At 44.8% G+C, this 25674-nt stretch overlaps 2 protein-coding genes across 11 annotated transcripts in view; one reads left to right on the top strand and one right to left on the bottom strand.

The window, feature by feature from the left end:
* Positions 1–25674, top strand: part of WDR59 (WD repeat domain 59) — a 78710-nt gene that overhangs the window by 11757 nt on the left and 41279 nt on the right. For all 10 annotated transcript variants that reach the window (XR_011486081.1, XM_070462841.1, XM_070462840.1 and 7 more), the window contains exons 3-9: positions 5395–5530; positions 8253–8338; positions 9417–9497; positions 11755–11792; positions 15679–15767; positions 21076–21192; positions 24411–24488. Coding sequence is in view for 9 of the 10 variants with exons in the window: in XM_070462841.1 (XP_070318942.1) it covers positions 5395–5530; positions 8253–8338; positions 9417–9497; positions 11755–11792; positions 15679–15767; positions 21076–21192; positions 24411–24488 (625 nt within the window). In the remaining variant the exon portion in view is untranslated. The remainder of the gene's footprint in view (positions 1–5394; positions 5531–8252; positions 8339–9416; positions 9498–11754; positions 11793–15678; positions 15768–21075; positions 21193–24410; positions 24489–25674) is intronic.
* On the bottom strand, positions 18600–19600 carry LOC139033533 (high mobility group protein B3). Its single transcript, XM_070462845.1, has one exon. The coding sequence runs from the start codon at positions 19474–19476 to the stop codon at positions 18871–18873; it is 606 nt and encodes a 201-aa protein (XP_070318946.1). The 5' UTR covers positions 19477–19600; the 3' UTR covers positions 18600–18870.

Genomic DNA, 25674 nt, shown 5'->3' with positions numbered 1-25674 from the left:
ATCTCTGTAGTGTCTGCTGGTTCAAAATTAAGATTCTGGCAAATGAAGTCCATCCCTGCATTTGCAAACCACCCTAGCATTGTACCAGTGTGATAACATTTAATGGTCAGGGTCCCCCTTTCCGTTTCATGTTGCTCTAGATTGCTACCTCTCAAATTCAGCTATATTTTTGTTAACTTTGTGGTTTGTGGACCCATTTATAAAACAAAGTGTTTTCTATTCATTAATTTATTTTGAAATCATGTTTTAATTTACTTTTAAATAAAACCATTGCAAACATTAAGTAACTCAAAAGGATGTATCATGGAAAGTAATTTTCCCTTTTCCCTTTGAACCCCTCTCTCCAGATACCACTTTCTTGTACCATACTGGATGCATAGATGAAGAAAATTTGCTGTCTCTTTCTCCCCTCCCTCGATCACTTTTTAAAAAAAGAGCTTTATTGAGATATAATTCACATACCATACAGTTCACTCATTTCAGTGTACAATTCAGTGGTTTTGGTATATATTATTAATTTCTGAATCAGTTATTTAAAATTTTTTGTTGAAAATTTATTTTTTATTTTTTGGCTGTGCCATGCAGCATGTGGGATCTTAGTTCCCTGACCAGGGGTTGAACCCACCCCTGCATTGGAAGCACAGAGTCTTAACCACTGGACCACTAGAGAAGTCGCTCCTAATCAGTTTTTAAACCTTTTTTTTTCCCCTTGTTAATGAATGAAATGCCTATACATGTTAAAAAAGTCAAGTAGCGTTCAGTTCAGTTCAGTTGCTCAGTCGTGTCCGACTCTTTGCGACCCCATGAATTGCAGCACGCCAGGCCTCCCTGTCCATCACCAACTCCCGGAGTTTACTCAAACTCATGTCCATCGAGTCAGTGATGCCATCCAGCCATCCTCATCCTCTGTCGTCCCCTTCTCCTCCTGCCCCCAATCCCTCCCAGCATCAGGGTCTTTTCCAATGAGTCAGCTCTTCGCATGAGGTGGCCAAAGTACTGGAGTTTCAGCTTCAGCATCAGTCCTTCCAATGAACACCCAGGACTGATCTCCTTTAGGATGAACTGGTTGGATCTCCTTGCAGTCCAAGGGACTCTCAAGAGTCTTCTCCAACACCACAGTTCAAAAGCATCAATTTTTCAGCGCTCAGCTTTCTTCACAGTCCAACTCTCACATCCATACATGACCACTGAAAGTTTATATTGTCAGCAGAATCCCACCTCACCCTTTCCCCACCCCGATCTCTCTCCCCATAGGCAACCACTTGAGCCTTTTTTTTTTAAATTTGAAAAATAATTTATTTCACACTATATTGACAATATATGAAAGTCTATTTCAACCTAATTTTTAAAATAGCTAAAGATTTAAATAGACATTTCATGAAAGAAAAAGTATCAATGGCCAACAAGTACATAAAAGATGATGAATATCTCTAGTCACTGGGAATAATGAGGTTCCACTGTACATCCGCTGAAATGTCTAAGATTTGAAAGTCTGAAAATGTTAATGCTGGCAAGCGCATTGACAAAAGTGGAGTGTATTATTGTAATACAGTAATATACAATACTATTACTGTATTATTGTTGATCTCTCTTTTTACATCTGTTAATATTTCCTTTATGTATTTAGGTGCTCCCGTATTCAGTGCATGTATACTTAAAATTGTTACACTTGTTGGGTTGATCCCTTTACCACTGTGTAATGTCCTCTGTCCACTTGAGACTCTTTGTAGCTTTTTGTTTTTTTGGATTGCCTCCAGTTTTCCAAGTGGTGTACTACATATTGGAGAAGGAGATGGCAACCCACTCTGTATTCTTGCCTGGAGAATTCCATGGACAGAGGAGCCTGGCGAGTTACAGTCCATGGGATAACAAAGAGTCGGACATAATTAAGCAGCTAATACACATATACTGCATATACTGCTGTATCTTGATTTGTCCATCATAAATGTTCAAATTGACTTCTTATAATAGAAGATGAGTATTGAGTATTTTTATTTAGTCTGTGAGTCCCTTACATATACACCTGACTTTCCCCCTCCTTGCAATATAGTCATAGAACCATTGTTGTGTTCATTCGTATTTGGGGTTCTTTTTGTCAGTATTATTGTCAAGAGGTCCTATGCTATTTTAATTCTGGACTCTGTATGTGACCTATTTTTTCTCTTTGGAGAAATCCTATCTTTATCCCTAGTGTTATCTTTACCTCTTGTGTGTGTGAAATTTTTACCATGACTGATTGGGTATGTCTTTTTTCATTCATTTTGCTGGGCACTTAGAGGGACCCACCTCCCCTTTCTGACATTATTACCTGCTTTTTCTAAACAAAAAGAAAAATAAATAGCATATTCTGGCAGTATGTAGCCATATTAACTGGAGAAGGAAATGGCAACCCACTCCACGTATTCTTGCCTGGAAAACCCCATGGACAGAGGAGCCTGGTGGGTTGCAGTTCCAAGGGTCGCAAAGAGCCGGACACGACTGACATCTAAGCAAGCACAGCAGCCGTATTAAGAGCCCATGAGACGCTTTCAGGTGCTGGAATGACTGTGTCTTAAACGTCAGACTTCTCAGTATTGACTGCTGGGAATGTTGTCATTTGCAGCATTCTAGGAGAAAACGGGATTGTGTAACTGGACATCATGCAGGTGTTTCTGTTTTGGTGTTCTTAGACATGTATACATCCATGTTGTTTTTCAACATGACCTTAAAGTTCACCATTTCATTTTCTTATATTGAACTTTAAAATATGTATAGTAAGGTATAGCCTTAAGTGTACAGCTAGAATAAATTTACAAATATATGCACTCACGTGACCGCCAGAGTAAAATACCGAATAATTTTTAGTAACACGGAGGGCCCTTTCAGTCTGGAAATCTGTGTCTTTTAGTTTGGAGAATATTTCCTGCATTCTTTGATAATTTTCCCCATTCTTTCTGGAGCTCCTCTTAGGACTTGTTGGCTATCCTGTATGGATTCTCTTCTGATCTTTTGGTCTTTTTATTTTGCATTTTGAGAGTTTATTTGTTTATTTTTTTGGCCACACCATACAGCATGTGAGATCTTAGTTCCCCAACCAGCAATTCGAACCCCTGTCCCTTGCATGGGAAGTGCAGAATCTTAACCACTGGACCACAAGTGAAGTCCCACATTCTTAGAGTTTTTTGTCAAGTTTAACTTCCAACCCTTCTATCAGATTTAAAAATTTCAACTGTTATTTTAATTTCTCAGAGCTCTTGTTCTCTGTTCTTTACCTTGTCTCCTTTTATGTCTCTGAGACTGTTAAGTGTAGGCTTTCTTCTTCCCTCTGTGCTGCCTGTTTCCTTTTTTTATCCTTTTGGTTGTTTTGGTCTCTGTCTCCAGTTTCCTGCCGTGACTGATGCTCATGGGCTCTGTGTTAATATTAAAGAGTCAGTGCAGTCTCTGGTTACGTGTGTGATGGTGGAGTTCACTGTAGGGAAAGCAGTTGGAAACCTGGCCCTTTTGTTGGAGAGTGCCAACAAAAGGTGTCTGGACGTTCTCGGTTCACGTACTGTTGAAGCCCAGCTTGAAGGATTTTGAGCATTACCTTGCTGGCATGTGAGAATGAGCACAATTGTGCAGTAGTTTGAACATTCTTTGGCATTGCCCTTCTTTGGGATTGAAATGAAAACTGACCTTTTCCAGTCCTTTGGCCACTGCTGAGTTTTCTAAATTTGCTGGCATATTGAGTGCAGCACTTTAACACCATCATCTTTTAGGATTTTAAATAGCTCAGCTGGACATCATCTTCAGGGCTTCGTTTTGTTGTTTGCTTGCTTTTGTTCTTTCTTGGGCTGGTCATTTCCCCATCACCATCACTGTCTGGAGACTGAAAGCCACATGTGGTGAGTGCTGAACAGGGAAGGAGGCCTGAGGGTCCCACCCCCGCGTCCTGCCTGTTCTGGGCGCAGCACCTCACGCCCGCCCCTCCCGTCCCAGCCCCGGCTCCTGCGCAGTAGTTTCTCTCCCCTCCAGCCCCTGCCAGCCTGGATTCCGCATGTGAGTCACCTCGCCCTACAGGCCTTGGGTGCTGGCTGCCTTTCCTCTAGATCACTTACCATTTTTCTGCCTGCTTTCCATTTTTTCCTCTCTCATTTTTTGTGTCTTTCTGGATTTCTGTCTTTTATATTTTCACCCTTACTCTAGTGGATCTTCAGTGGGGGAATGAAGATGACCAGTTTGTTCAGTCAGGCATGTTTATCTGGAAGCACCCACCTTCTGCTATTCTGCATTTTCCCCATGCTGTCTCTGGGTTCTCCTGTTGATACCCGCATCATTTGTATAGTGTCGGGCCTTTGCCCTGTTTTTGTTCTAATGAGAAGATGCTGGCCTGCCTGCCATACGATCTGGTGATTCCTTAGGAAGAGGTGAGAGGTTCTAGGCCTTTGTTCTGTACCAGCTTTCTCAGAAGCCCCACAGACTCTCTGAATTTTTGTCTTAACCTGTGCTTTCCTTCTCTCTTAACCTATCCCTCCTAGGGCTCCTGCTAGAGTTCAATCTGCCACTTTTACTTTGCAATTCCTGTCTCTTCTGAGCAGGGACAGTTCATCTTTGTCTTCATTGTCGAGCCCACCTGTCCTCGCTGATACCCTTGACACTCAGAGCACTCCCCAGCAATGAGCTGCTGATGGCTGCTGAGAGGTTGATCCACCCACCAAGGATTTTTTCCTTGGAAGGAAAATAGATGAACAAAGGATGTCCCCGTTTTCAGATCCTTCTTTTTGATTGGCACTGTGAACATTATTGGCACTTAATATGATTATTGTTTTCATCATTCTTTTATTTTTTGGTTGCTCTTCCCCCTTCCAATAGTGCTAATTTAGTTCCTGTCACCTGGTCGTCAACTTGCATGGCAATCTGAGGTTTTCTGTAGAATGTTTGGCTAAGTGATAAGCGATGTGTTTGGTTTTACCCACACTTACTGAATGCAAAGCACTGTGCCTAACGGCGAGGGAATATGAAGGTATTCAAGACGTGGTCCATACCCCCAAATGTCCAGCTGCTTTGGGACAAGAGCCTTTACAGGAGCAGTTCTGCTCTGGAGATCGGTGCTGTAGTCGAGATGCAGACTGCATCGTGGGGGTCTTGTGGAATCAGCTATGATCCTAGCTGGGGGAATGGGAACGCCTGAGGAGCTGAATCTGGTGGAGGAGGTCAGGATTCCGGGGATACAGGAGGGAGGACCATCTCGAGAGGCAGACCTTGCAGGGGTACAGCAGCCACGAGTTACTCTGGTCACTTGTATGCCCTTCAGAGTCAATAAACATCATGTGCATCTGGGGATTTTTTTTGCGCACTGTGTGTCATTCCAAATGTGCTTTTCTATCTTCATGCAAATGCTGTTCTGTTGTTAAAATGTTGATGTTGTTTTCCTAGCCGCCGATTCCTATACATCGTCAATCTAGATGCCCCCTTCGAAGGTCACCGGAAGATCTCACGCCAGAGCAAGTGGGACATTGGAGCTGTGCAGTGGAATCCTCATGACAGCTTCGCGCACTATTTTGCAGCCTCGGTGAGCTCATTTAACGAGTACTGGAAAAGGCTTTTAAATGTGAGATCTGGGCTGGTAGCTCTGTGTTCTAGTAGAGAAGAGAATGCAGTCCCCCTTTCTCAAATGGGAAAGAGGTGTGCATGCTTCTTAAAGGAAGATGGAAGCAAATTACAGATTTAAGTTATGTATGAAAAGAATCCAGGGACCCATCAGTATTTCTAAGGATCGAATCCAGATTTGGAAGGGCAAGCAGCTAGATACCTCCATGTCTGTTTATGATAAGAACCTGTTTTCATTTCAGGAGTGTAACTAGCCAGGGATTCAGAAAGACCTTCTAAGGAGGGACCTGGTGAGCTTGTCTGGGGGGGATTGTTGTTGCTTTCAGAGCTATCAGAAGATTCCAGGTACCTTTCCACTCAAAGGAAGGGATCCTTTTCTTGACTAGGATTTGTTAGATTTGTTTAACCCCCTGAAATTTTATGTACCTATTTATATGTGAATTCTTCCAGGGAAAAGATGCATACATTTTATTAGATTTTCCAAGGGATTCCAGACTCAAAAAAGACCTGGGCTTAGATCATTTCTAGTATCCCTGGCCAGATTTTTATCAGGATTTGTTCTCCTAGGACAATTAGAGATCTAAACCTCTGGCTTCTTTTGCACTGGGCAGGGAGGGCAGTATTTGAAGGAGTCCTCATCCTCCAGGGAATGTGACCATTCGCTGTGCCGTCTGGGTCTGTTCTTCAGGAATGACAGTCAGTGAGAGGAAAGCATCTTACAAAAGAAAGAAGAGCAGTGTTGTCAGCTTTAGAAGGAACAAAAAGCTGCTCTTCCCTGTCGTTTCCAAAATAGAATCTGACTGACTGTCTTTAACGAGGGACAACGACTAGATTGGCACTGGTTCCAGGGACTGTTGAAGGGTTGGGCAGGATCATTCTTCATGGCAGGGTCTGTCTTGGGCTTTGCAGGAAACCAGTAGCATCCCTGGCCCCTCCCTCACTAGATCTCAGTAGCATCCCCCCACCCCCATCGCAACAACCACAAATGTGTCTGGACATTGTCAGGTGTCCCCTGGGAAGCAAAATCTCTCCTGATTGGGGACCACAGATTTAGGCTGAGCCCTTAGTAGTCGACCCAAGTGGACTAACACTGCTTGTGTTTAGGGGGGCAAGACAGAGCCTTGTTGATTTTCTTCAGACAGTCACTTAAGTGAACAGTTCAGTGTCTTTCATTACATTCACTGTGTTATGTAGTCACCACCTCTATCTATTCCCAAACATTTCCAGTGCTCCACAGGAAACCCCACCACAAGTAAGCAGTTATTACCTCCACCCACAGCCCCTGCTGACCTCTCCGTGTTCTGTCTCTCTGGGTTTGGCTCTCCTGGACATTTTATATAGATGCAGTTAAACAATGCATGACCTTTGTGTCTGGCTTCTTTGTCCATGTTGTAGCATGTGTCAAGACTTTTCCCCTTTTTTATGGCTGAATAATATTCCTTCATATGGATACATCACGTATTGTCTGTTCATCCACCAGTGGACCTTTGGTCTGGCTATAAGCAGTAGTGCTGATAAGCACATGTGTGTACGTGTACTTTTTCAAATATTCATTTTCACTTCTTTTGGTATATTCCTAGGAGTGATGGGAGGGCCACTTGGTAAGTCTGTGTTTACTTTTTGTGGAACCATCAATCTGTTTTCTACAATGGCTGGACTGTTTTGCAGTCCTGTCAGCACTGCACAAAGATTCCAGTTTCTCCAGAGCCTCACCAAAATGTGTTATTTCCTGTTTTTGTAATTAAAAAATTCTAGTCATCTTAGTAGGTGTCACACCAGTGGTACCTTACCAGGGTTTTGATTTGCATTTCCCTCATGACTAATGACGTTGAACATATTTTTGTGTGTTGGCTGGCCATTTTCATGTCATGTTTCGGAGATTTGTCTATTCAGTTCCTTTGCCTGTTTTTGAATTGGGTTTTTTGTATTTTTTTGATATTTAGTTGTAAGACTATAGACCCTTATCAGTGATCAGATCTGCAGGTATATTCTCCAGTTCTATAGATTGTCTTTTTAATTCCTTGATAATGTTTGTGACATTTCATTTTGATGAAGTTCACTTTTACTCATTTTTTTCCTTTCCTTCGTTGCTTTTGGTTGGAAGGCAAACAGTTACAGGAGAAAGTGCTTTGGAATTAGGAAATCTGAGGTCAGCCCAGTTTTAATGCTCCTGTTTTATCTTGAGCGCCCACCCAACTTGTGGAGTTGTGGTTGCCTCATCTGTGATGTGGGTGATGACATCCAGTGTGCAGTGTGATAAGAAAAAGCAGAGGGCAGGTTTCTTAAAGTTTCTGTTCTGTAAACTGGCCCTCGCAGACCCTGGAAATGGCAGGGAATGTTATTATAAGATCAAGAAGTTCTTTCTTTTCACTCCTATTCCCACGGGAAGCATTTTGAATTCTAACCTTTTGACAGGAACCTTACCTATTTAGAATTGGAAACGGGCATTTCTGGGTAAAAATCTCAGAGCTTTGTACAAGTGTCTCTGAGCTAAAATGAAAACCAGTCTTCAGAAATGTTTAAATAGACTACTAATAGTACTAATAGTAGTTAGTGTATTAGTAATCTTTATCCACTGTCAGTGTGTTTCATGAACTCATGATATTTGGGGAGCATTTGCTGGCCTGTTGTTTCTTTAAGTGAAATGTAGTTTGATGATAGCTTTTCCCCTTGTTTCCTTCCAGAGCAACCAAAGGGTCGACCTGTACAAGTGGAAAGATGGCAGCGGGGAGGTCAGCACGACCCTGCACGGCCACACTCGCGTCGTCAGGTAAGCACTGCCCTCCGCTGCTCCGGCCTCTGTTGTTTGGTCCCGTCCCGGGAAATGAAGCAGAGCCACGTGCCCCTCCGGGCTGACCCTCTGGGTTTGCGTTGACCCTGGGTGTCTGCTGAGTCCTTAGCAGTCCTGAAGTTTTGGCGTTCATGGTGAGGAACAGCTGGAATTTGGGAACCCGCATCCCTGTAGCTATTAACCCTGGTCCCAGGAGATACCTAGACGGGTACAGCCCGCCCCAGAGTGAAGGGTTAGCGCACCTTTGCTGCAGGAGGAGATGAAGCTGTGTCTGAGGAATCCCCGGGGCTCACGTCAGCGGTGGCCAGGAGCACCAGGACCTCAGGGCCCAGCCCCTGGCTCTGTGTCCGGCCGCCGTGGGCACCTCGTGGAGCGCCTGCCTCACGGGCCATTACCCAGATGTGCAGTTTCTTCTCCCTGAGGGCCTTCCGGCTGGCTTCCGGGTCACTGTCTCTGGGTTGGGACAGTTTGTTGCAGGAAGTAGCAGCAGGAAGCGGTGAAGGTGACGTGGGAGGTGGTGGGAAAGGCCAGACCCCAGCCGGTGTTAACTCTGTGTGTAGTTGAGTGCCTTTCGAGGAGGGCGGATGTTGGTAGGGGGCGCCAGAGGCCTCTTGCCCTCCTCGGAAGCTGTGTGGCAACATGGCACTTTGCCACTGCCTTGAAGATGTTGGGTTTACTCAGGGTCCCTGTGGTCAAGTCTGACTTAAAAATGCAGTAAGTAAAAAATTCCATGGTTTTTTTTTTCCCCTTTGTTTTGTCTTATGTGCACACACGTGTGTGTGTGTGCGTGTTTTAAGTTGAAGTGCTCCATTTCTTTTGGGGGAGCAGGTGGTAACCAGGGAAGGACCTGAAAGTTCCCTTCAGAGCAGTTAAGTCTTCTTTCCCAAGGAACTTGGGAGATATCAGCCTAAATACCCAGATACTCAGCCTCAACCGTGTTCAGGGGCCCCTTCAGGGTGACTTTCTGAAGCCCCCAGAAGTGAACTCTGGTCGTGCTCTGGAACTGGACTCAATGCTTTCTCGTCACTGCTGCCTTCTTTCTTCCTTGTATTTCCAGTGACTTGGACTGGGCGGTGTTTGAGCCTGATCTCCTGGTCACCAGCTCTGTGGACACCTACATCTACATCTGGGATATCAAGTAAGAAGGATGGAAGGGCATAACCGCTCAGCTGCTACGGGACCTCGGCTTTGGAGGTCGGGGGTCTTAGTTTGGTTCCCCCTCACTGCAGACCCTGAGACAGGGAGACCCTGCAGGCGCCTTGTTCAGGAGGGGACAGAACTGCTAGGGGGGCAGGGAGGAGAGATAGGCTCAGGAGGGTGAGCGAGAGGGCGCGTGGTCCTCCTGAGGACTAGGCTCCACCAGGGACGCTGGGTGCCGTTGCCCCACTCCCTCCCCAGAGGAGTCCCATCCGCGGGGCCGAGGAAGCGGGCTGTCGGTCCCTGGCTGAAGGCTGTCCACAGGGGCCTGGTTCCCTGGCAGTTCAGGCCCATCACAGAGGTTTGCAAAATGGTCTCCAGCAGCCCGAGAAAATCCTGTTGGCAAAGAAACCCAGGTTCTGGCAATGGGAAGGCAGGCTGGAGTTTGCTGAAGTGGCAGGTGATGGTGGGGGCATTTCGCTGGGCACACACACGGGTGCTGCAGCAGGCAATGCCCCCAGACAGCTGCTCAGCTCTTGGTGCTGCTTCACTGCCCCCTGGAAAGGGGGCCGAGAACCAGCTCGTAGACCAGCTGTCCATGGAGCTAAGCGAGGAGGAGCGCCCAGCCTCAGAGTCTGTGCATCCTGAGTTCTTAATACACAGCTGTTCCTCTCTCTCTTTGCAGAGCAGGTTCCCTTCCCCGTAACTCCTAGCTAGGCGCTGCGTGGCCTGGGGGGTTCCCAGGTCAGGACACCCTCTCCCCCACCACCGTCCCAAACGGCAGTAATTTTGTGACACTTTACAGTGAAAGGTGAACTGTAGGCAGAGGACAGGCCAGGTGTTGAGGTTTGCTGGAGCAGACAGGCCAGCGGGAGGGGTTCCCAGGGAGTAAAGGTGCGCACGGCTGACTTCACCAGCATCCCATGCAGGGCCGCGCCTCCGAGGTGATGGGTCTAAAGGCAGCGCCCGAAGAGGGAGAAGGAGCAGAAAACCCAGGGGAAGTGGACGAAGAGGGGCTCTCAGCAAACGAGCCGTCCCCCAGGAGCTCTGGGGCAGGATCCCTCATTTATGTGAAGCAGTCGGTTTCATAGTTTAAAGACGGAAAGACACTGAACCGATTTGCCTTCTTGATAAGCCAGGGCTGCAGCTTTGCCTTGTCTGGTCCTCCCAGCCCTATGCGGCTGCCCACTGACCATTGGCAGTGAACCATGGACCATTTGAGTCTCCCACTGTATCCAGGAGTAGTTGTTTTTTTTAAAAACTGTGGTAAAAAAAAAAACACCACAAAATGAAACTTACTATCTTAATCGTTTTTAACTGTGCATATCGGTTGTGTCAAGTATATTCACACTGTTGTGCAACAAAGCTCCAGAACTTTTTCATCCTGCAAAACTGAAAATCTGTACCCATCAAACAGCCCCCAGTTCCTACTCCTTCAGCCCCTGGCAGCCACAACTGTACTTCCTGTGAGTTTGACTGGTCCAGGTCCCATGTGTAAGCGGAATCATACAGTGTTCATCCTTTTGTGACTGACTTATTTCACTTAATGCAATGTCCTCCAGCTGCAGCCATGTGGTAGCATGTGACAGGACTTTGTTCCACGGTTTTTTCTTTGTCCCTTCGGTGCAGCATGTGGGATCTTAGTTCTCTGACCAGGGATCGAACCCACGCCCCCTGCATTGGAAGGCAGAGTCTCAACCACTGGACCATTGGAGAAGCCCCCCTTTGCTTCCTTGTTAAGGCCTGGAGACAATTCATTGTCTGAATAGACCACAGTTGTTCTATCTGTTCATCAGCAGGGGACACTTGAGTGGCTTCCACCTCTGGGCTGTTGGGAACATCCATAGTTTTTCACCCCATCCTGGCCGTGCTGTTGGAAGGTTCTTGCACAATTGCGTCTCCACAACTGTCCCCTTTTTCTGTAGGAGAAATGACCCAGGAAGGGGCCTTTTGGCTCCCTGCACGTCCACCTCAGAGCCACTTAGGCCGCACTGTTATTGAAGACTATAATTTGTTCTCTGTGGAGACAGCTATATGATTTGAAATTCAGATTCTGCCTCAGTTGAGGAGGTTGAGAAAGTTCATCTCCCTGGAGGGAGACAGGCTTCTCTTTACACCACTTATTACGGTCCTCGCATCCCCAGTGAAGCCCCAGCACCCCCCGAAAGGAAAGTGAAGAAACGCAAGCAGAGGGAGAGAGGCCCCAGGCGGGTGGTGGCGGGTAGACGGGCGTTTGACTTCTGACTCTCGCGTTTCAGGGACACACGGAAGCCCACTGTCGCGCTGTCTGCTGTAGGTGAGTGACCGCCCACCTCCCTCCCCGGCGGCCTTCGTTCCCCTCCTCCCACCGCTCCTACCCGAGCCCTGTGCCCCGCACTCTGTCCCCGCTGCCTGGACCTTGACCCCGCTGCTCTCAGAAGTTAGAGTCGGGACTGTAGAATGTGGTCAGCAACTTATGTCAGAGTTCAAGGGCAGGAACCACATGCTTTTCAAGCTATTTATTTCAGAAACTTTAAAAAGTGTGTAAAACAAGAAGAGAATGAGTTGCCTTGTGTTCATCATCCAGCTTAAACAACTGTCAACGTTCAGACAGTCTTCTGTCATCTTTCACCTCCACCCCCATCCCCTTTGGGATTATTTTTGAAGCAAATCCCAGGTGTCATATCATTTCATCAACAGATATTTCAGTGTTTTTTACAAGAGAGGACTCCTTTAAAAAAACACATAACCACAATACTATTAGCATACCTAAAAATATTTACAGTAGTTCTTTAATATCCTTAAGTATTTAAGCTGTATGTAAATTTTCTCAGTAGTTTCAGTAGATGTTGTTTGGTTTTCTGTTCTCCTTTTACAAAATTTTTGAATCAGAACCCAAATAAAGCTGGTGTTGGTAAAGTGGTTGATATATTTCTCATCTCTTTCAGTTGGTAGGTTTCTTCTCCCTTCCCCCTTTTTTTGGTTTGTTTTTCCTTTCCTGCAGTTTCTTTATTGAGGAAACCAGGTGGTTTGTCCTGTGGTTTCCGCACAGTCTAGGTTATGTTGATTGTGTCCCGACAGTATCATTTAATATGGACATGCTGAAACTTTGAAGTTGCCTCCTGATCTCCCCAGTTTCCATCACCTTTTTGGAGGTGACTGCTCTTGCAGTTCTGCACTGGGCTTGTTACAGAAGATTCTCACCACTTCCTGAGAGTTGAACTTGGGCATAGAAGTGTTTTACCTTGCCCCCATGATGAAGCCCAGTTATCAGGATTCTATTTTGATGTCCTTGATCAAAACAGATCATATCATCTGTCTCTTAAATCCTCCTTGTTTTGAATTTTCTTGGATCATTTGAATTTACATTTGATGTTTGCTCCAAAATGATTGCATTCTTCACGAATGCATTAAGCAGTTGGTTTCTTCACTCTGTGAGGTTAGGGACCACGTTGTTCAGGGCTGCAGACCAGGGTCAACCTAAGTGCCTACCTGGAGGAGATGCTCTGTGAGGGTTTGTTCTATGGATATAGGACTCAAGCACCTGTGCCTCTGTGCTTAACGGTTTCATTGACCTGGCTCCCACCCTCGTGCATGTACTTCTGATCTGAGGTGTATAATGACCCACAGACGTGGTGGCAGAGGATATCCAGCTGAAAGAAAGTATCAGGGGTCTGTGAATGTTCAGTCACCCATCCTTGAATTCGTTAGTTCTGCTGACAGATCTCTGAGTTAATTGGATTGTGGAGGACCTCTGAAACGGAAGATTGTTCTTTTCTGAGTCCTTCTTAAGAAGCAGAGGCAGGAGACGTCTTTCCTTCCTGTACCTCAGTGAGGCTCCTCAGTGGTGGCGGAGCTGCTCTGGGGGGAAAGAGGCTAAGGCCTCTTGTGGGCCTTTGCCCAAAGCCGCTCTGGCTAACGTTCCCTCAGAGCTGGAGCCGGAGGCTGCCGCTCCCTGGAGTCTGTGTTCCCCGTCTCTCTGTGAGTGAACTGTTCCTGCCACGGGGCGGGAAGTCAGTAAGGGCACATCTGTGTGTCCTCCAGAGTCTTCTCTGATTCTGAGAGCTCCGGGGCCTTCATTTGATCTTGATGTCATGATCCTACAGGTTGAATTAGGAGGTTCTCAGAATCCTTTGGGAGGCTTCATGTTCTGATAGACCACCTACTCAGAAAGGTATATTTTCTTGAAGCTTGTTTTTATTTTTTTTTCTTTTTAAAAAAATTTTTCTTCTTTCTTTTCTTCCAGTTTTACTGAGATATAGTTGACACACAGCAGTGTATAAATTTAAGGTGTCCAGCATAATGATTTGACTTACAAAATAATGATCACAATAAATTTAATGCCCATTCATCATCTCATATAGGCACAACATTAGAGAAATAGAAAAATATTTTTTTCCTTGTGTCTTCAAACTCTTTGGTAACTCTGTCACACAGAAATGGAGCAGTCTTTTCTTATACTTCCTCCTCTAGCTGATACGCTTTCTTGCGAAGAAACTGGGTCTCCTGAGTAATATACCACCTTCCTCCAATTTTAGGGGTGTCCACCATTCATTCTTAGGTGACTTAAGGTACCCTGTGTCTCAGGGAAAAAACACAACAAAGAAGCAAACCAACAAATACTCTCACCAAAGCCAAGCAAGGCAAATGTCTTGGCCTTACTCTATTTCCTGTTGGGTCCCAAGCCCTTGCTTTCTCTCTCATCCTTTCCAAATTCTTGGGTCAGGTTGCCCTCCAAAGCTCTGGATGCACTGTGGTGTCCCCAAGTGATAAACACCCACCCAAAGAGAGAGGGTGTCAAAGCAGAAATGTCATGTGTTGTCTGAGCAACAAGAAGAGGTGGAAAGAGTCATCATGTTGTTCTGGTTTAACGTAATTAACGTGATTATTTTAAGAGTCAGCTAGAAGTGCTGCTATGTCCCAGTTTTCCACCTGTCTCAGCTGCTCTGGCATCTTCCAGTACCAGTACACCCCCTCACTTAAGTAGCTCTTTTGTCATTATTGTTCCCTCCGTGTATTGGCAGAGGACTGAGTTCCTGTCCCCACGCAGAGCTGCGTGTAATTGCTGATGGGGAGACAGGAGAAGGGGTGGAGAGCACGTAACTTTCTGAGGGCAGAATTGGGTAACACTGGGGCTCAGTCTTCAGCTGAGCTTCAGCTGGAGGCTGTGTTTTTCCAAGACTGCCCCCCCTCCCAAAACAAAAGCAGAGTGGGAAGGTGCAGGCTTTGATCTGAGGCTCATGATCGCAAGTTTGGTGTTGGAGAGGATGAAGGGTGGGTTGTGCTATGAGTCAGTTACCATCCAACAGAGCTGGGCTGGACTGCTTAAGCAGCTACATTTCCTGGGCTTCCCTGGTGGTTCAGTGGCAAAGAATCTGCCTGCCAACCCAGGAGACGTGGGTTTGATCGCTGGTCTGCGAAGATCCTGTATGTCGTGGAGCACCTAAGGCTTTGCACTGCGACTACTCAGCCTGTGCTCTAGGGCCCAGGAGTCACAACTTCTGAGCCCATGTGCTACAACCACTGGGGCCTGCGCGTTCCAGCGCCTGCGCTCTGCCACAAGAGAAGACTCTGCCCCAAGAGAAGACTCTGCCCCGAGAAGCCCACGCAGCAATGGAGACCCAAGCTTGTGCTAAGTCGCTTCAGTTGTGTCTGACTCTCTTCAACCTTATGGACCATAACCCTCCAGGCTCCTCTGTCCGTGGGATTCTCCAGGCAAGAAAACTGGATTGGGTTGCCATTTCCTCCTCCAGGGGATCTCCTGACCCAGGGATTGAACCCACGTCTCTTAGGTCTCCTGCACTGGGAGGCAGGTTCTTTACCACTAGTGCCACCTGGGAAGCCCCTAGCATAGCCGAAAATAAAAATAAATAAAATTTAAAAATAAATATATAAAAGTAAGTTTAAAAAAAAGGAACTACATTTCCCTATTGATTCTACTCAGGTAGACTGAAGTTTTTTTTTTTTTTTCCCCTAGTGAGATTATTTCCTCAATTAGGTGACTCTGATCCTGTTCCCATGTGCTAATTCATTTATTTTTTTGGCTTCATTTTCTCTCTCATTGTGGAGCTGGTGCAGTCATAGAAGCTTGGAAAGTTCTGTTCTTATTCATCCGGAACTCATTATCCAGCTCCCCTGGATAAGCTCCTCTGTTCTGAAGGTGTTGAGGGCAACAGCTTTCTTCCCCTGATTTTGCTTTGCAGCGGGTGCCTCACAGGTCAAATGGAATAAGAAAAACGCTAATTGCCTTGCCACCAGTCATGACGGGGATGTACGGATATGGGACAAGCGGGTAAGTGATCTCTTTTTCCCCCAGGAGGGTATGAAGAGGATGTTGGGAGCAGCAGGACTTATCTTGAGAGTCCAGGGTACTTTGGGCAGCATAGTTAATTGCCATGTTAAGATCCTAGTACCAAATGACATTTGCTGCCCGACCAAATTGGTGTTGAAGAATGTAGGGGATTGAGGCATTGTGATCACAGGTTAAGAAAATGAACTTGGCCTGACCTAAGCCACAGTGCCATTTTGCTACCTCCTGATTATATCAGGCGAACCACAAACTTTTCCAAGCCTCAGTTTCCTTATCTTCGGAATAAAAGTGGTAATAGTGGGTGTATCACTGAGGAGGTCAAGCCTGGGGAGCCAGACACTGTTCTAGAGTGGTCATCGTGCTTCTTATCCCTGCCCCGGATTGCAGAGGGAAAATTCACTGTTGTAGAACACACACCCTCCTGATCTGAGTCACTGGGGCGGGCACTCAGTATGCTCAAATCTTCCCTTAGGAGTCTTGCTGTTGGGACTTCCCTGGAAGTCCAGTGGTTAAGACTCCACACTTCCACTGCAGGGGACACAGCTTCAATCCCTGGTCAGGGAACTAAGACCCCACATGCTACGGTGGTGTGGGCAAAAATTAAAAAAGAGGTCTAGCTGTCCTGTCAGTCTCAAGAGAGAGCCTGCAGATCGTATGATCTCCCTGCAGCAGCTCACAGTTCTGGGAGGCCTGAAAGAGGTGTAGGGCCCTGGGTGTCTGCTGTCACGGCAAGCCTGTCATGCTGGCATCAGGGAGAGGGTCTCTTACCTGCGTAACTGCCAGATGGTGGGGTAAAAATGCAGAGGGCAGTCGACTTACACATGATCCGGAATGTAGATTCTGCTTCCTGCTCTGTGAAATGGAAGGCTAGAGCTCCTGCCTTTGTGGGGAGGACCGACTGTCAGTTTTCCCGAAATTTGTTCTGTGGCTGTCCCAGCTGGGATGCTGAGTGTCCAGTCTCAACGTTGCTTTTTGCTGCCCTGCTCCCTTCCTGTGCCAGCAGGGAATAAAGTCAGATGGGTGGGAGAGGAGATGGGAGTGAAGCAGAGACGGGGAGGTTGCAGGCTTGGGTGCCAGGACTTGCTGGGGAGGTGCTGTGCTGGTCAAAGCCCCTGCCTTGGATGGCTCTTCGTTGACGAGGTGATTTCATAAGGAGAAGGATGGTACATCTTCTGCATGTTGCTTTTATATCTGTCTCTTTGCTTCCGTCTGGCAATAGCCATGCTTCATCCCTCTTTATTTCTTCATTGGCAGTTGGCTTTATCCATGTTTGTCGCTGGCATAGCATTTAAGGGCCTCCCCAGTGGCTCAGTGGTAAGGAGTCTGCCTGCAGTGCTGGAGATGCAGGCTCGATCCCTGGGTCAGGAAGATCCCCGGGAGACAAATGCAACCCACTCCAGTATTTTTACCTGGGAAATCTCCTGGACAGAGGAGCCTGGCTACAGTCCACGGGGTCGCAAAGAGTCAGATATGACTTAGCGACTGAACAACAACAACAAAAATAGCATTTGAATATAAAAAATGGTTTAAATAAAATGTTTGATTAATTTGTAATACATGTATATTTATTTGCCTTAAACTGTTTTCAGAACCATAGGCAAAATAAACAATGTGGTATTTAGCCATGAATCCAGGACATGTTTTCCAAAACAGTGGCTGTGTTCCTTATCTTGTAAAAGTACACTGCTAAGCTGTTCCTTTATAGGTTTCTCCTTGGTCCACTCATAACCCTGACTTCCCTCAGCAAGTCTGTTATCTATTTTGTTTTAAGAGATTTAGCTTTTTTTTTTTTTTTTTTTTGGCTATTAATACTCAGGATTTCTGTTCATATGGATTGTAAAACTTGTTTGTTATAATTTCACTTCTATGGCACTTTTCTTTCTTCTTTTTTTTCTGGCACTTTTCTAGTACCAAGCAGGATGTTGGCAGCAAGCATCACAGCTTTAAAATGTGCAATATCAGTGGTGATGTTGGATTTTCACTCAAGACTCATGAATGCTTAGTAACACTGCTGTTTCTTAGTGTTTATTATGTGCAGGCATTGTTCTAAGAACTTTATGTGTATTGATTCATTTCTCTTTGCCTTTAAAGTGGTTACAATTATTACCCCCATTCTGCAGCTGAGTAAATTGAGGCACAGTTTGTTGCCAAGATTTAAACTCAGGGAGGCTGGTTCTGGAGATTGTACTCTTTTTTTTTTTTTTAAAATGTAATACTGTTTATTTAACTTCAAAAACATTTCAACATTCTAAACATACAAAAAAAAAAATAACAGAACATTGCAGATCGTGTTTAGTACAGAAGGTTCTTGAACTTTCACTGGTGCAGTGGCTCTTGGCTTTGCTGACAATGAACAGTTCTACAGTTTGTTTAAAAAAAAAAAAAAACAACAGTTTAAAACTACCGCACTTCAACTAAAAAGGATCCAAAACACTTCTCATGCCTGCTGACCCCCCTCCCCTTTCCACAGCTAAGAATGGCAGCGGGATGCTATGTCGCTATATACAAAAACAAGACAACCTGAAGCTAAATGGATGCCCACTGCAGTATCCACAGGTCCAGCCCCGCAGTGCACGCCCTGAGCTACGGCCCCTCTGGAAGGCATTGCCCCCACACAGCCTCCACACCAAGCAAGGAGCATCAAGAGTGTGTCTCGGTTGCTTTGTTCTTTTTACAAACTATAGATATGTACAGTTGAGAACTCGGGATTTCTAGCCAATGACCATAGAATTAACACACCACCTTACAAATTAAAAAAAAAATGCCAGAAACATCTTTAAATGCCTTGTCACACCAACAGCAAAGTGCACAGAGTGAGGAGAACACGAGAGCCTTTTCATTTTAAAAATGTTTGGAAATATGTACAACTTTGATACAGTTTCCAGGTGCTCCAGACACCCATGGCCACTTAATGTAAACCACTTACAACTGCTAGAGCACATGGAGAGACTAAGATATGATCATGAGCCAATCGGGTGATTAAACCTAATGAGGGCAACAGACATGTCTTGGGTGAGAGGTGTGTCAATCAAGGCACTCCCTACTCTAAGGTATTCACAAGGAGACAGATCAACAGTTTTTTTTTTTATTCATCCTCTTCCTCCTCCTCCTCCTCCTCGTCCTCCTCCTCCTCCTCTTCATCTTCCTCTTCCACCTTTTTCCGGGCAACTTTAGCAGGACCCTTGGCGCCATCAAACTTCCCTTTAGACTTATAGTCTGCAACATCCTTCTCATACTTCTCCTTCAGCTTTGCTGCCTTGTTGATGTATGGCTGCTTCTCACTGTCACTTAAGTTATTCCACATCTCGCCCAGTTTCTTCGCCACATCTCCAATAGAGATGCCAGGGTTTGTAGACTTGATCTTGGGACGGAATTCAGAGCAAAATAGGAAAAATCCAGACGGTGGTCTCTTGGGGGCATTAGGGTCCTTCTTTTTCTTGCCTCCCTTAGCTGGTCCATAATCCTTCATTTCCCGATCATAGCGCACTTTATCCGCCTTTGCCATCTCATCAAATTTCGACTTCTCTTTCCCGGACATGGTCTTCCACCTCTCAGAGCATTTCTTGGAAAATTCAGCAAAATTGACAGGGACCTCTGGGTTTTTCTTCTTATGTTCCTCTCTGCACGTCTGCACAAAGAAGGCATAAGCAGACATCTTGCCCTTTGGTTTTTTGGGATCACCTTTAGCCATCTTGACTGTATTGTTCGCTAGTCTGGGCAGCGCAGGGCACGACGTGCGGCTCAGCGCTCCACAGCCTCGCGCTAGCTGCCTCCACGAGAGCCGCCCGAGATTGTACTCTTAACCTTATAGACTATTGCTGATGACAGAAAGTAATACAAAAGAGAACATAAAAATCATTCATAGTCCTATTACCTAGAGTCAAATACTAACGTTTTGGTATTTTCTTTTCTTATGCTTTTTTAAAAACATGGTTTATCATATCTTACACATAGTTATGCATACTTTTTTCATTTAACATTAAAATAAATTCATTTCCTCTATTATAATAAGCTCTTTTTAAGTATAACTTTAGTGGCTACATGACATTGTATCAGATAGCTGTACAATAATTGATTCTAACGTTTACTTAATCCCCACTTATCATTCATTGCGTTCCTGGTTTCCTAGGTGTTCCATGTAGCACCAAGATGAACATCTTTTGTGCCTAAAACTTTCTGTGAATTTAGAATAGTCCCTTAAGAAAGGAAAAATTTTAAGCATCTTGATGAAAATTGTCAAATTTCTTTTTCCCAGAAAAGATTATACTATTTCATATGTATACCAACAGTGACAAATGCTGCCTCACTACGTTGAATATCATTTCCAAGTATCTTCTAATTTGATTGCTTAAAAAATTCTTTTATGTTTTAATGTATATTTCTGAGGTTTCCTTCTGAATTTGTTTTGTATGTACTTGGTAATCACATTGTTTTCTTTTGTGATGTGTACTCATTCTCTTTAGGAGTCTTAGGGCTTGATCACTTTAAGCTTGGTGGTTTTCAGATAGAGTTTATTCTCTATGACAAGCTAGTGGTTACCACTGGGAGCAGGAAGGAGAGGAGGGGCAATTTAGGGGCAGGAATTAAGAGGTACAAACTATTATGTATAAAATAAGCTATAATACTGTGTTATTGTGCAACATGGGAAATATAATGAATATTTTATAATAGCTGAAAATGGACTATAATCTTTAAAAGTTGTGAATCACTATATTGTATACCTGTAACGTATAATATTGTACAACAACTATACTTCAATTAAAAAAAAAAGGTTGATGGTGTTACCCCAGGATGGGGGTGGGTCTGTTTGGACGTCACAGTCTGCTCTGTGGGAGATTGTGAGAAGGGGAGCCAGAATCTCAGACCCTGGCACCGCAGGGGCGACGCACCCCCTTCCTTCTTTAAGTCCATGCCTGGGCCCCGAGCAGAAGATGATTAGACTCACAGGCCGGTGTTCCGAGCATGTGTGAGGGAGAGCTGGCAAAGTCTTGTTGTTTCGTTTGTTTTAGACAAAGCAAAATGGAGTTTAAGAACAGAGACGGCCTCTGAGGATTGTTTTTTTTTTTTTGGCTGTGCTGCGCTGCATGTGGGATCTTAGTTCCCCGACCAGGGTTTGAACCCCTCCTCCCTGCCGTGGAGGCGTGGAGCCCTAACCACGGGACCAGCAGGGAGTTCCTCTGGGAGTATCTTTGTATCCCCACCCAGGAGACCAGGATAGGCTGTGTCCAGCTCAGGTGGACGCGCTGAGTCCTCTGTAAAGTGCCGACTCTGGTTGGTGGTCCTGTTGCAGAAACCCAGCACGGCGGTGGAGTACCTCGCGGCACACCTCTCTAAGATCCACGGCCTGGACTGGCACCCGGACAGCGAGCACATCCTTGCTACCTCCAGCCAAGACAACTCCGTCAAGGTGAGCGGCGCCCCTGGGGCAGGGTGGGGAGCGTGTTTGGGGGCATCAGGGGTTTGCGAGCATTGCCTTCAGAAGGAAAGCTGCAGCCAGTTAGCATGACATGTGTTTCAGGGGCACGTGTTCTTCCCGGGGAGCTGGGCAGGTCCTCTGGTGATGTGGACCAGTGGAGTGATGTAGTAGCACATATCTGACTGGGTGCCTCTGTTTGTTTGGAGGCTCTTCTTTCTGTTTGTGAAAGGAAGTCAGAGACAAAAACATTTAGCAAGGACAAGACGTTTACTCTCCAAGATGTGGCCAGGAAGTCCCATTTCTGAAGGACTGGCTCATCAAAATAACGCAACAGATACCCAAGTAAAGGAGAAAAACCCACACAGTCATTAAAGTTACCAAGTTGACCATTAGTCTGGGTGGAAAAACAGCAGTTTTCACACATGATTATCATATCTGCAAAAGTTAAGATGTTTTTGGTCATCCACATTGCACAAGTCAGGGACGGAGTTATTTTATTAGAAATTCTCTAACTAAGGGGTCCCCAGCCTCTGGGATCTAATGCCTGATGATCTGAGGTGGAGCTGATGTAATAATAATAGAAATAAAGTGCACAATAAATATAATACACTTGAATCATTTCAAAACTACCACCTCCAGGTCCATGGAAAAATTGTCTTCCACGAAACTGGTCCCTGGTGCCAAAAAGGTTGGGACTGCTACTCTAACTTGCAGGAAATGCTCAAGGACTTACATATGTCAATGAGCCTATTATTCTTGGTTTCTCTCAGAGTGCAGTGTTTCTTGTTTGTTCTCTGACTTTGGAATGTGATACGCACCCTTGTTCGAAAGGATGCAGGGTATGGAGTTTCTCCTTGTGGTCAGGTCTCTGCCTGGAAGGACAAAGATTTGACCGCAGATGTTTGCTTAGCAATTTTGTGATTCGCCTCAGCAATGTAATTCTTTACTTTATTTACACAGGCATGTACAACTTTTTGGTATGGTTAGCAAAGCTAGAATCATACACTCAGCCTTAAAAGTTAACTTCCGTCTGGAGGTTTGTAAATCCCCTGGAGTTGTAATTTACATTTATGGTGCCCAGAGTAGTTTTTTTCTTTGTTTGTTTTGGGATTAAGTTTTTGTCCCCATAACCTGATCGGCTTGTTTCCCAAGTTCAGGAACCAGAAACCATCTGATTCAACTCCTCCTCTTTATTTGAGGTCTCCAAATTTGTCAGTATTCACTGGCAGCTTTATTATTCTTGAGGCCGGGATGCCATAGGTAATAAAGCAGATAACAGGCCACTTTCCACGTGTGAAACACAGTCCTTATTCCTTACTAGTGGGCTTGTTATTGTTCAGTCACTCAGTTGTGTCCGACCAACTCTTTGCGACCCTGTGGACTACAGCATGCCAGGCTTCCCTGTCCTTCACTATCTCCTGGAGTTTGCTCAAACTCTTGTCCATTGAGTCAGTGATGCCATCCAACCATCTCATCCTCTGTCACCCCCTTCTCCTCCTGCCCTCAATCTCATGCCAGCATCAGGGTCTTTACTAATGAGTTGGCTCTTTGCATCGGGTGGCCAAAGTATTGGAGCTTCAGCTTCAGCGTCAGTAAATATTCAGGGTTGATTTCCTTTAGGATGGACTGGTTTGATCTCCTTGCTGTCCAAGGGACTCTCAAGAGTCTTCTTCCAACACCACAGTTCAAAAGCATCAGTTCTTTGGTGCTCAAGCCTTCTTTATGGTCCAACTCTCACATCCATACATGACTACTGGAAAAACCATAGCTTTGATTATAGAGACTTTTGTGATGTTTCTGCTTTTTAATACATGGTCTAGGTTTGTCATAGCTTTGCTTCCAAGGAGCAAGTGTCTTTTAATTTCATGACTGCAGTCACTGTCTGCAGTGATTTTGGAGCTCAGGGAAATAAAATCTGTCACTGTTTCAACTTTTCCCCCTTCTATTTGCCTTTAGCTTATGAATTAAATGAGATTTTTGGCATAGTATTTGATTTTTTCCATATATCCTGGTAGGAAAGACAGTTTTTACTGAATGTATATAAATAACAATTATAAAAAGTGAAGCAATTTAGAAGTGCTTATAATAGTCAACCACCGTTTTTAGTATTTTGTTGTTAAGGCTCAATGCATGCCATTTTTTCCTACATAATCATTTACTTAGTTTACTTGACAGTTTACTAGTTTATAATTTATATGAATTTTTATTCTATTTTTTTTGTTGTGCATCCTCAGGAGTCTACTGGAACAAGATACCATTGAATGAGTTTCACTTCGCTTTGTAGATTGTAAACTGTTGAATTGAGGGTTAGAGCTAGGCCAAGAAGGAAGAAAGGGGATTGGAGAGGGTGGGATTAGAAAGGGATGGTAGGAGGTAATTCTTGTTTCTTCTGACAACCCTTTTTGCCAAAATTAAGTCCCATATTCAAAATAATATTGTTAAGATGTCATTTCTGTCTAAACTGTTTTTTGGGTTTCTCACATGGCCACGGGGAAGCTATACTTGCTCCCTCATCTTAGGAGCAGTCAGCGGTCACTACACTTCAGCTCCTGTTAGCATTAGTGTAGTGTGAGTAGCTCACTTGTGTCCAGGTCTTTGCGACCCCATGGACTGCAGCCTGCCAGGCTCTTCTGTCCATGGGATTCTCCAGGCAAGAATACTGGAGTGGGTTGCCATTCCCTTCTCCAGGGAATCTTCCCAACCCAGGGATTGAACCTCTGGTCTCCTGCATTGCAGGCAGATTCTTTACAGTCTGAGCCACCAGGAAAGCCCATCAGTATTGGGTTGGCCTAAAAGTTTGTTCAGGTTTTTCCATAAGATGTTATAGACAAACTCAAATAAACTTTTTTTGCCAACCCAATAGTTAAATTCCTCCAAGCGGTGTACAGTGATGCAGGATGAAACAGTTGTCACTTTTACCTTCCAACTGTGAAGGGGGTTTAATAGGCAGACTGACAGTAATCTGCCTCGAGAACTGATCCTCATGAAGTCTGTGTTTCTCCTATGTTTCTAAGTGTGAAAGGAGCGTTTTCTTTGCATCTGTGTCACAGGAGCATGGCCCTGGGGGCTGACTCAAATGCACTGCTGAATCTATCTAAGAGGACAGAAAGCAAGGAGTTCAAAGGCTATGCTTCTTTCAATAGTTGAGGTTTGTTTTTGTTTTTTTAATGGCATTTATTTCACAAATTATCCTGCTTTCTTTCTTCCAGTTCTGGGATTACCGCCAGCCTCGGAAATACCTCAACATTCTCCCTTGCCAGGTGCCTGTCTGGAAGGCCAGATACACTGTGAGTGAGATGCCCTTCCTCTTGCTTGGAAAAATTATCTCGGTGTTCTGCACACGAGGGGCCAGTGACATTTTCTCTTATTTTCTTTGTGAGGTGGTTTTCTCCTTCTGTCTTGGTTTAGGGGTGGGACAAAGGTGGTAATGACAGAATAAGAGCTGTTATCTATTTAAAACTTTGCCTCGGAACATTGAGTGAGACTCTGTACTAGCAGTGCTGGACTAGCTGGGCTGGGTGCTGGGCAGAGCGAAGGTGGTCAGTGAGGGAGAAGAGGAGGGTGAGCTAGAGGCCTGAGAGGCTGGAGGTCAGTGAATTGTGCTGGAAGGATCTCTGGCTTTAGATCCAGAAGACCTGGGTTTAGGGCCCAGCAATCCCATTTAATTTTTTTCCAGCTTTATTGAGATATAATTGACATATCACATGGTTGAAGTTCAAGTTAGGCAACATGTTGACATGTTATATTTGTGTATTGCCAAACAGTTATCACTATAATACCACTATATATAATATACTGTAATATAGCATTTATACTACTATAAATGCTATACCACTATAGCATTTATTAACACTTCCATATCTTAACATAATTACCCTTTCTTTTCTGTGATAAGAACATTTAGGGTCATATTCTCTTGCACCTCTCAAGTATACCATGTGGTGTTATTGACCATAATCATCACGCTGTACATTAGATCCCCAGAGGTCATTCATCTTACAACCAGAAGTTTGTACCCTTTGACCATCATCTCCCTGTTTCTTCCACTTCCCAGCCCGTGGTAACCACCATTCAACTCTCTGTCTCTCTGAGTTCTGCTTTTTAGATTCTTCACATAAATAATACCATGTAGTATTTGTCTTCTCTTTCTGACTCATTTAACTTAGCATAATGCCCTCAAGGTCTATCCGTGTTGTCTCAAATGGCAGGATTTCCTTCTTTCTCATGGCTGAATAATATTCCACTGTGTACATACCATGTTTTTATCCATTGACGAACAATAGGTTGTTTCTATATCTTGGCTTTTGTGAATAATGCTGCAATGAGCTGTTTAATATTTGTGTGGCTTTGGACAAGCCACTTGATGTTTTTTGAGAAATAACTTCCTTCTCTGTCAAATGTGAATAGTTTTTAATATGCCTTGCTCTTTTTTTTTTAATTGTGATAAAATTCACTATTCTTTAGTGTCCAGTT

The sequence above is a fragment of the Odocoileus virginianus genome, unplaced genomic scaffold (assembly GCF_023699985.2).
Source record: "Odocoileus virginianus isolate 20LAN1187 ecotype Illinois unplaced genomic scaffold, Ovbor_1.2 Unplaced_Scaffold_15, whole genome shotgun sequence".
In the NCBI taxonomy this organism is placed as follows: Eukaryota; Metazoa; Chordata; class Mammalia; order Artiodactyla; family Cervidae; genus Odocoileus; species Odocoileus virginianus.
The sequence above is the reverse complement of the archived record's forward strand: the minus strand, read 5'-3'. Positions and strand labels throughout refer to the sequence as shown.